This window comes from Daucus carota, chromosome 2 (assembly GCF_001625215.2).
Source record: "Daucus carota subsp. sativus chromosome 2, DH1 v3.0, whole genome shotgun sequence".
In the NCBI taxonomy this organism is placed as follows: domain Eukaryota; kingdom Viridiplantae; phylum Streptophyta; class Magnoliopsida; order Apiales; family Apiaceae; genus Daucus; species Daucus carota.
In genome coordinates this window covers 46338270-46350261 of record NC_030382.2, presented here as the reverse complement: position 1 = coordinate 46350261, position 11992 = coordinate 46338270, and the positions used below count along the sequence as shown (strand labels likewise).

Sequence of the window (11992 nt, the reverse complement as noted above, 5' to 3'; positions counted from 1 at the left end):
GGATTTTGTTAATGCAGTTGAATTGCTTATTATCTTTTTTTTTTTGAATAAATTATAATGCTAACAATTGTATAACGCTACAATATTTTTTATATGACATATTTTTATATCCTCCTTATTATTGATTAATAAAAAAGGAAACTTATTACATGTTCTACTTATATATTATGAGGAAAACAAAGATGATACTAATCTTGTCGATTTTAATTGACAATCCACTCGAATATTGTTATAAAAAATAATGCAGTTTATATAATTGTTAGTGATACATGTGATTAGCCAAACGTGGCTTGGCAATTGCCTTAAATGGCTCAGCCTTTGGCATTGTCATACCATAAACCTCTCTTGTATCGATATGTTCATGTTTTAACCCATCGGTTGGGCTCCAGTCAAAGCAATGAAAAAGTCGAGCCAAAGCCATTAGTACAAGTGTCACTCCGAGGGGTGCTCCGGGGCACTTCCTTTTACCTGCACTAAATGGCAATATCTTGAAATCAGCTCCATGGCTTATCTCAACCCGGCTCCCGTCAGTTGGCATATGCCTCTCCGGTTGGAACTCATTGATGTTGTCCCATAATTTTGTATTTTGGCCAAGTCCATGTGTGTTGATGAAGACACGCGTCTTTGCCGGGATGTCATATCCATTAATTTTGGTGGCACGTGTGGATTCATGGGGTATAAGAAACGGTCCTGCGGGATGCATGCGAAAAACTTCACGGACGACACACCGTAGGTAATTTAGTTGGGACAAATCAGATTCTAAGACCATTCTATTCAGGCCTACAACTGAATCGAGCTCTTCCTGAATCTTAAGCATGACACGTGGATGCTTAGTCACTTCAGCCATAGCCCACTCATTGGTCACCGCTGAAGTATCCGTAGCAGCAGCTATCATGTCCTATATTAATATAAAAATTACATAATAATGACCTTATTTACATAACTTACGTGTTAGCGTGTCATATATACAGAGACCATAAATGAATCATGCACTATAATTAACATCTATCATTTTTTTTAGCTAATAAATTGGATGATTGTTGCATGAATTAGATGAACCCATTTAATAGTAACAAGAATGATTATCATGACTGTTGTAACTATTAAGAACCAAAAATTAGATTGAATTGTATATTAGCTAATGGTATCTATAGATTTCCTGCAATATATCACATATAAATACTTTTTAAGACAAAGGAAATTACCTGAATTAGTGCCTTGATTTCAACATCATCCATGTGTTGTTTACCATTTTCTCCTGGTAAAGATAATAAAACATCAACAAAGTCCATATCTCCATCATCTATGTGTCCTTTAATTTGTTTTCTCGTTCTATGTTCTTCAATTATTCTCTTATGAAAATTATCCACTCTTTTCTCTACTTCCCTCATTTTCTTCTCACACCCATAAGGGTCTACCAATCTCCATATTGGTAGATAGTCGCCCAGGTAAATTAGTCCCAAAAGCCAAAATAGTTCGTGAGTTATGTGCATAAAATCTGTGGCTTCTTCTGGGCCTGCTGATCCAGCCCCGAAATATTGTTTTCCCAACAACATCCTAGTTACATTATTCATCGAAAAAGCGCCCAAAACTTCTCGCAAGTTCACTATCTTACCAGTTTGAGCCAAAGCCCATACATCATGAACAAGATGTTGGGCTTCATCTGCTCGATGCTTAGCAAACGAATCGAGCCTTTTTGTTGTTAGTAAGTTTTCCATACAAATCCTTCGCATCCACTTCCACTTTGGGCCAAGTGGCGCCAATGCAACATCACCACACCCATAGGCTAGATGAACAGCAGCTAGGGTCCGAGGCCGTGATGCAAAAACATCATCCTGTCGAAGAAGTATTTCACGAATAATATCAGGATCATTGGTGGTAATGGCATCAACAGTACCAAGACGGAGATACACGAGTGGTCCATATTTCTCACAAAAAGAAGCAAAATTTCTATGAGGTAATTGGCCTAACTGGAATAGGTTACCAACAATGGGCCATCTTGGAGGGCCAGGGGGAAGTTTATACTTGGTTTCAAGTTTGAACTTCTTAGTGAGCCATATGGATGTAATTTTGGCTACCAAAATTGAAGAAAAAAATATTGAAGCTAAGAAGAAAAACTCTGCCATATTTAGCATTAATCGAAGTACCTATGAAGGAAGAATATATGAGTTTAGCTAGTTTAAGGAAAAATCAAGTCACAATATCAACATGAGTTTTGCTTCTTGGTAATCTGAAGCTCTAAAATAGAAGCGTATTAGCTTAATCATATTCTTGGCATGCTAATGATCATAGATGATTTAGATTCATACTTCTTTTGTGTCTTAGAAATTAGGTATAGTATCAACCAATAAATAAGCAGTTGACAATTTTGAACGAACATGAAAATGAACACTTTTCTCTTCAAACATTAAAGTTTCTTGTTTTTCAATTTTTAACAACTACTCAAACACATTAGTTCTATTGTGTACTCCCTCCGTCCCTTTTTACACGTCCTTTTTAGAAAAAAAACACATACCAAGGAATAATTGATTGTATAAATTTTTTCATTAAATACCTTTAATTAATATCTTGAAAATGGTGGAATACCCCTACTTTATGTCTTGAAAACATGAATTCAACCAAGTTTTAAATAAGTCAAGTATTGAAAATTAAAATTATAGGGATATATTTGAAAAACTATCATTAAATTAGTTTTGAAAGTATAAATGGACATGTAAATAGGGACAAAAAATATTTTGAAAATAGACATATAAAAGGGGACGGATGGAGTAATATATATTGACCTTTCACGTAGCACTATTGTGTGTGTGTGAGAGTAGTTAGCACATCACATTTGGAACACTAATAGTCCTAAACTTGGTGTCTACTTGTTGAACACTAATGTTGATGTTTGTATCGGATGTCAACATACTTGGAGGTTACACTTAAGATATGACCATATTGATGCTTATTTCATGTGATGTGCTCATATTTAACATATTTCTATGATATGAATTAAAATGAAATTGACATTGATAAATTCAAATGTTTTTTCATCATGATATTTTGAGCATGTTTGATAGAGTAAATTTTAGAAAAATAAAAACTTTTTTTTGGGGGGAGGGGAGGGGGGATTTCATATTAAAATTATTTTATTTTTTAGCTATGTATTTATTAAGTGTTTCATATTCATTTTTTGCATAAATAAGTCACTTATTTTTAAAAAATTCTAAGTTCGCCACTATTCCAAATCCAGATTGGCTTTGAGGTTTCATTGGGTTTTCTAATCCATCTAACAACTATTCTTTAAATTATTTAATCTCACTTTTTAAAAAATATTAATCGGTTTCGGTGGAGTTGCATATGATAAAACTTTAAGTCATATATTTTATAAATTCATCATATGTAACCGTAATCCAAGTATATAGTTGTAAAAAATATATCTAGGTATTTGATTTTACAAATTATAGATTTTTTATAAATGGTGTGTCTCGCTGGTCAAAAATAGTTTTCACAAGAGGTTTTTCTGTTATTTTTTCCTTAAATCCAACAGAACAATCATATAAAATTTTCATATTTTCTTAGTGAGCGAAAGATATAAGATATATCAGAGTCCAATCACAACAACTGAATTGATTATCTTCATGCATAAGGATACTAGATTGTCTAGTTAGATTTTAAAATCATCACGAACCTCCCCTTTTCTTTTCTATTGCAATTTCATGGATATTTTCTTAGGGAGTGAAGGATATGATATTATAGACAGTTCCAACCACGCATTCGCATATAAAATATTGTCTTGCTATAAAATGTTTGAGCAATTTTTTTGATGAAAATTGTTTTATATCATATATACATGTAAAGAATAAATTGAAGAAACCCTGCTAATACATGAGGAATTATGCCGCTCTATGGTGACATGCCCTGCTATGTTTCAACTTATGAACAAGAAAAATCTTTAATCTATCATCAGCACCAATGAAGGGTAACAAGCTGACACTCACTATAAAACTTGTTTTTCTTTTCAATTCCTAACAACTTTTAAGTGTACCTAGTGTATCCATTAACAATCTCAATACGAGAACTCATGACCTCTCAGTGATATATACTTTTTGACCCATATGGCAATGTCCTCGGCGCATGCCTCTGCTTGAGGTGTTTTGAGGAGTACATCTAGTGTCGCAAACTCATGCACAGCATCATGATAATCAAGAAGGGGAGCGTCGACATTGATTTTCCGAAGCTCTTCTGAGTAAGAGATGGCTCGATCTCTCATCCAGTCATGTTCTGCAACAACTGTTAATGTTGGTGGTACGAACTTCGAAGGTATTCCTCTTTCAGGAATGACAATCAAAGGGTTGGCAGCTGGGTGATCAAGATCAAACTCTTCTTCCGGTAAAAAGAGTTTCCATGCGTGAACAGCCATTGATTTGTCGTAAACATAAGAGTTTGCTAATTTAATCTCAGAATGTGTGGGAATATTACCAATGAAGAAAGGGTACATGAGAACTTGTGCGACCACTCGAACAGGATCTAAAAGCTTGCCAGCCTCAACAGCTTTACGAGCTACATAGTTTGCAATATTGGCACCAGAGCTAACTCCAAGGAGAACACACCTACACAGATATATAAAAACACTTAACAAATCTGGATTTTCTGCATTACAAACAAACGTGAAAAACACTAACATCACAACATTACTTCTCTGAAATCATTGATAATATTAACTTCCCTCATGTAAAACATGTTGCATACTTGTACCATACAAACAATTACTCGAAAGTCCAAACAAATTAGCTATTTTAATACGGTATCAATGTGCCTTAATAACAACAAGAAAGCATAAACAGGGCAAAAGGATAGCAATGTCAACACCGGCTCGAAATTGAAACTAAAACATAATTTACCTAAGCATGATCCGATTGAAAAATTTCCATTTTTTTACTTGCAGATTCAAAAACACATAGCAAAGCCCGAAACAAACAGTATGAAATGAAGAGAAAACAATACCTAGAAGGATCGGCATGAGAAGCCAGCCAAGGCTCAACCATAGAAGCTCCGAAATTATCGACAATTTCCCAGCTGTGATTAATACTATAACTCTTCCCAAGTAACTTCCTACATTCCGCTAAATTGGCTTGCTTCCCTAACCAATTCAACACCTTAACTCCATCCTCAAAAGCCGCCGGAAACCTATTCTCCGGCGCTAACCTGTACCCAACAGCCACCACTATAGCATCACACATTTTCGCAATTCGCCTACAAAACAAATCATTTGCCACCGAATCATTACTCCCACTCACAAACCCACCACCGTGAAACTGCAAAATCACCGGCAACTTCCGACAATTCCTGTCCGCCGGCGGCAAATACCCGCCATAACTGCCGGCCTGTTCCACCGGAAAATCATTGACTTTTCTACCGGTCAAAGACAGTGCCGTGTCAGGGAGAAATATTCGTACAGATAGAGAAGTAAGAGGGTCGATGTGAATGTCTTTCGTCGCAACTCCGTCGGAGAAAACCGGGTTCGCGGCGGCGATGGGCTCGTCGGTTCTCGAAACGACGCCGTAGGAGCTTTTAACGGGGGTTTTGGATTGTTGTAAAAGGGTTTGTAAACGTCGTTTGAATAAGAACTTGAAGATTACACTGTAAAGCTTTACTGTTAAGCTTGGCATGTCTCACAAAATATAGATACAAATTACAAAGAAACTGAAAATAGATACAGAGAGCAAGATGGTGAATGAAATTAATGGTTTTGAGACGGCTTTGATAAATCAAAGGCCAAATTGGAATGGGATTGAATTGAATTGAATAAAATAGAATAGAAAAATTCAATTTTGTGAGGCGCGTGAAGACTCGGACAAGAAACAGAGGAAGAAGGTTTGAAGATTGAACACATGTACAGAATGTAATAAGAAGTTCTGTTTGGAGATGACATGGCAGTGGGTCCAGTGATTATTTGTCATCTGGTATGGTCTGAGCTGGCGCTAAGCTGGTCATCATGTGCTCTGCAAATAATGCAATTGTCGTCCTCGTAAAATTTTGATGTAGCGAATAATAGTTGGCCTCAACAACTATATTAGTGTGGTAAAAATTGGGAATACACAATAATAATTAATTATATAAATAAAAAGTTAATTCAAAGGAATTAAAAGAATTGTTAAAATTAATTTAATATCATTTGTTACATTATACATCACTAATTTATCATCTAGTATAAATTTATATTCTTATAAAATCAAAAATAATATAAACTTATACATCACAAAAATATTATTTTTTATATATACAGATAATATTATTAACAAAATAATATGTCGTATGTATTTTTTAAGTTGTTACACAAAACATTACATCTTCATATTACTTTGTATTCTAATTAAAATGATTTTTCATTTTTTATTAAATTTTAATTTTTATAATTGACGATTTTTGACTGATTATACTGATCTTTTATCGATTTTCTGAAAAAATGATATATAACCCGATTGATGATTAATCGAGATGAAATTTGTCCTAACAACAATTAATTTCGAGTAATCGTCAACTTTTAGAATACCGATATTTATGATATAAATTTAGAATAGCATATAAAATTAAAATATTAAATAAAATAAACATCAACAATATGAAGTGACGGCTTATCCAAAAGGTGACGGTGTGGTGGTTGATGGTCTCATACTCTTGTTGAACTAGTGGTAGTGGGGGGCTTGGATTATTTTGTGCCGACAGAAATATTCTACGATAAAAAAATGTTGTGCTGCATTATTGTTTTTCTCATGTTACTGCATGTTAATGCGGTATGAAGTGAAAATAAAGCTAGCTAGAATATTCCTAACTTAACGTAAGAGCAGCAGTGCTTTAAGCTCAGTTTGTAACTTACTAAGGGTCTGTTTGGGGGTGCTGTTAAAAATTGCTGTGCTGTCAGAAAAAGTGCTGGTAAAATAAGTGCTGTTGTAGAAATCAGATAACTGTTTGGTAATTTTTTGATATTTACTTATTTTGAGTTATAATATAAAAAATAATAATGATTTTGGTGAGGTTTTATAATGAAATCTATAACAGCATTCTGCAAAAGCTGAAAAGCAGCTTTTTCTAAAAGCATGGGAGGACCTGCTTTTTCTAACAGCAGCTTTTCAGCTAAAAGCTGCTGTTCGGGAAAGCTGCTTTTAGATTTACCAAACAGTTTTTCACCTGCTTTTCAGCAAAAAGCTGCTGTTGCTGTCTGCAACAGCAACCCCAAACAGTACCTAACTTGTGTTTGTAACTTAAAGTTATTGGTTTTAGGCAGTCCTACATTCGGGAGTATGTAGCTTTGTTTCGCCTCAACAAACAGCCCCTTTTTGAAATTAATTCAAAATATTTCACGCACAAAATTGGATTAAAATTTTTGATAAAATGAACGATGATGTCAAGAGCATTAGGCTTGTTCCTCTACTAACTCACATATGCCCCCCATCGAGGTTTACTCTGCTCTGTTCTGCTTACCAGAATTCGTGGTCAGCCGGCAACCCTCGAATTCCATTTTTTCCCCCACCCAGCCATATTGTAGCATTATTGTCAGGGGTGTCTGCTCGAGGTCATAGAATTAAAAGCGCGGTGAGCGTCATTAAGATGGTTTTCAGATTAATTCTATTGCTTCAGTCGATCCTCGTACCGGCTTTTATAAGAACATTTTGTATCCAAATATCGTCCTGTATTATATATAAAAAAAAATAAACAAAAGGCTAACATTCATTCCTCCAATCTGATGGTTTCACTCGGCCTCCTAGTTTATTTCCCTGGTGAGAAACCAAGCCAAACTTTTCATGCGTGTGCACTAATTGATGAGAATAGATGTGCTAGCTAGTACCTGGACTGGACTAATGTATATTTTCTACTCTGCAAAATGAAAATATATGCACACTTCAGTGCATTAATGATGCCGGCAAAACTGTAGTAGTTAGTAGGGGAGAGCGGGTGCGGGTTCGGTGCGGTTTTTGGATAAAACCGCAACCGGAACCGCATACCCTCGGTTTTAAAAATCAAAAACCTCAACCGCAATTTCATCGTTGGTTCCGGTTTCGGTTTCAAAACCTCGGATTCGGTTTCCATCGGTTCGGTTTCGGTTTAAAAACCGCATGAAATAAAAGATATTATATATATACAATTAATATTATATACTCATATAAAATTTAAAAACTCTTTGCAGCAAACTTAATTTCTTTCTCCTTGCAGCAAAGTTCATTCAGTGAACTCTTTCTAGTATTAGAGTAGATGTTTTTCAAAAGACAGTATCCAGATCTATGTTGACAAAAGCTTACAGGTAATGGATACTACTTTGTAATCCACTGATTCTAAGAGAGGTAATTCACTCCCAAATAAACAAGTCTGTGGACTAAAACTTCAAAACTACAGCATCTCAGATATCATGCATAAATGAGTAATCATTAACTATGTTCCAAAAATGACTTGACCTTTATAAATAATATATCATTAACCAGTAAATTAAAAAAAAACACTATATTCATCGGACTGTCCAACTTAATTAAAATTCTAACACATGTCTAAGTCCTAATTATATAAGAAATTCTAATTCGAGTAATTAATATAAGTATTCATTTTAAAATTTTAAACTTTCACATAAATTACAAATAATATATAATATTTATTTTAAAAATCGGATCGGTTCGATTTTTTGCGGATCGGTTCCCAGCTATAACCGGAACCGAACAATCGGTTTCGGATTCGGTTTTTAAATTTTCGGTTTCGGTTCGGTTCGGTTTTTGACGGTTTTTAGCGGTTTCGGTTTCGGATTTATTCGGTTTTTTGCTCACCCCTGGTAGTTAGTGTGTGGAAAGACATTTTATTATATGACCACAAAAGATTGTGTGTTTGAGAGTAGTAAGTAACATCCAAGGTCCAGAGCCTAATTAATATTCCCTCCATCCCAAATTAAATGAGTTTTTTGAGAAAAAAATTCACTCTAAAATATTTGAATTTCTCTCTTTTCAATGCATATTTATCAATAATTTTTCATGTTTACCTTTTTTTTTTATAATTTTCAAGATAGTATATAGCTACTACAATTGATAGTCAGCCCAATAAATATGAGTAGAGATGGGAAAAAAATCATTTAATACTTCTTAATACTCCCTCCGTTTTGAGATATAGGTCGCTTGACTTTTTGGCACACACTTCTAAGTTTTTTGACCGGATAGTAAAAATCATTATTTTTAAAAATTTCTTTTTCTGAATTATAATATTAATCGCATATTTTCATTAAAAAAAGAAAATTTTAAAAATAATAATTTTAACTATGCGGTTAAAAAACTTAGAAGTGTGTGTCAAAATGTCAAACGACTTATATTTCAAAACAGAAAGAATATGTGTGAAATAAGCAAAAAGCTCATTTAAATTGGGATGGAGGGAATAATTGGGTCTTTTTGATGTAAGACCATGAACACACAATATCAAGAAGGGGGATGATAATAACATCGAAAGCAGCACTGGACCAGCATTAATAGGAAGAGATTGTGGACCAAAGCTTTAAGCTCAGTTTGCAGTTTTTGCAGATCACAAAGGACTACTTGGCTCACAACTGAGGGTTGCTGCCGGAGTGTTGAAACATCAATACAAAGTGGATTTAGTTTAGTACAGTATGTTCAGTTTTATATTATGTTACATCATATGTAGCGAAAACTTTCGCATGGGAAAAGATTTTGTGGGAACTTGCTGCTGCGGTTTGGACGGATTGGAAGGTTTAAATCAAATCAAACCGAAATAATCGGTTTTTCAAAATCTCAATCCAAAACCAAATTATTATGTTTAAAATCCAAACCAAACCAATCCGTTTAAAACGGTTCGGTTCGGTTTGGTTTCGGTTTAAACCGTTTTTTAAATGTAAAACAAAGTTAGCAACAAAATTAAATTTTAACTTGAAAAATAAGAAATGAAAAATTCAATTTATATTTTCTTTATAATCATATTTAAAGAGGATACAATAATATATTAGCTTGATAAATAAAAGAGACGGAATAAAATAAAAAAAATGTGATTTCGTATACTTTTATAAAAATATAAATAAAAAGAATGGAAACATAATACATACATCAAAATTAATATCATAAAATAGAATAAATAACTTTTTTAAAGAAAATCTTTACTAGGATACCTTTTATATGTTTAATATTTTACATTTTTTTGTATATTATAATTTTATTTTTAGTAATACATTATTAGTTATGTATATTAATGTTTAAATCTACACATTCGGTTCGGTTCGGATTTATCGGTCGGTTTGGAGATAAAAACCGAAACCAAACCGAAATAATTCGGTTTTTAAAATTTGAAACCATAACCAAACCAAACCGTTATTAAACCGTTAAATTCGGTTTGGACGGATTGGATCGGCCGGTTTGGAGAATTTTTACTCACCCCTAGCAACATCTATTCGAGTATCGGACCTCTTGATCACTAAATATGCATGTCACTTTCCAATTCGGTGTTTCCTCGTTTAGATATTTACACAATTACCCAAGCATAAAAAATGAATATACCCAAAAATTCCGAAGTTAAAATCAGAACCCAGATTCAAAATCTGAAAATTTAAATTTATTAATACTTAGATCATTAATCTTCAAATGCAATTTTCTAATATGAAAGATTATACATCATTAACACTTAAAATATAGAAATTCATATTTTCAAAAATATATATATATAAATTTATAACTATTTTAAAAAAAGAGTTACATTACGCACATATAATCATGTGTTTATCATTGTCTTACTTATTTTCTAGTGCTAAGTGGAAACCAATTATTAATTATCCCTCCGTCTTTGCTTTTTTTATATGACGCTTGACTTTTTGCACACATTTTCAATGTGCTTTGACTGGGCCCTTAAAAATATTATTTTTTTAAATTTCTTTTTTTAAAATTTAAAAAATAATATATTTAAGTGCCCGGTCAAAGCACATTGAGATGTGTGCAAAAAGTCAAGCGTCATATAAAAAAAACAGGAGGGAGTAGTAATCAGTAGACAAAGTTACATTTTAAAAGTAGAATAAATGTAGATTCTAGTATTATATTTTTCATACTATAATGTAGATTCTAGTATTATATTTTTCATACTATAATGTAGATTCTAGTATTATAATTTTTCATAATTTTTTCTAATTGTTTTATATATGTAAATTTAAGTCAAAATTTCGTCAATTTTACCATAAAAAGTCAAACAAGACAGGTAAATTGGGACGGAGGGAGTAATAAACTTATAATGTATTATAATTCATAATACTATGTATTCGAGATGGCATATCTTGGAGTTAATTATTAAATAAAAGTTATTTTATGAAGATTAAATAACATATAAATTAGAATATATTATAATGTATAATATATTATTAAACTTATATATAGTGTAATATATACTATAATATGTAATAAATAAATATTATATATGTGTGTATATTTTTGGTTTTTTTCCATATTCCAAATACGCTTCAGGTTGGATTATATTTCAAAATTCGAGTCGGGTTTCGATCTGCACACCGTAATATTTAAATTCAAAGTTAAATTTTTTTTAAAATTAATCGAATTTGGTAAACAAAATTTCAGATTTAATTCAAGTTATTTCACAGATATAAATAGAGGAGACTCATTTTAATCAAAATTAATATATAATATTATATTAAAAATTTATATCCTCTTGGCAAAAAAACAAAATAAATTTATATCCGATTTTACATATTCACTATTTTCAATTTTACGTATTTAATATTTTCATTTGCGGAGGATACGTGTTTGATAGCTGTGTGCCTGTGCCCAGCAAACTTGTCAAGAAGGCTATATGGCTATATAGATTCTTTTTTGAAGATAAAGGATTTTATTAATTAGAAAGATGGCTATATAGATCTTGTTAACACAGAAAGGAAACATGTAGATTTTGATTCTTAACGAGCAAGTCTTTTCTGACTTTTAAAAGTAGCTTTGAGTTGCATATTCTTTGTTAAGAAGCCAATGTGAGAGAA

The 11992-nt window shown here is 32.6% G+C and overlaps 2 protein-coding genes across 2 annotated transcripts; both read right to left on the bottom strand.

The window, feature by feature from the left end:
* Nucleotides 1-101: 101 nt before the first annotated feature.
* On the bottom strand, nucleotides 102-2207 carry LOC108208274 (cytochrome P450 703A2). Its single transcript, XM_017378793.2, has 2 exons — nucleotides 1206-2207; nucleotides 102-898 (listed from the first exon to the last, which is right to left on the bottom strand). Exons 1-2 carry the CDS (start codon nucleotides 2133-2135, stop codon nucleotides 260-262), a joined length of 1569 nt encoding a protein of 522 aa, XP_017234282.1. The 5' UTR covers nucleotides 2136-2207; the 3' UTR covers nucleotides 102-259.
* Nucleotides 2208-3764: 1557 nt separating this feature from the next.
* Nucleotides 3765-5876, bottom strand: LOC108206275 (probable carboxylesterase 16). Its single transcript, XM_017376522.2, has 2 exons — nucleotides 4990-5876; nucleotides 3765-4595 (listed from the first exon to the last, which is right to left on the bottom strand). The coding sequence occupies exons 1-2, from the start codon at nucleotides 5652-5654 to the stop codon at nucleotides 4052-4054; spliced, it is 1209 nt and encodes a 402-aa protein (XP_017232011.1). The 5' UTR covers nucleotides 5655-5876; the 3' UTR covers nucleotides 3765-4051.
* Nucleotides 5877-11992: the final 6116 nt, after the last annotated feature.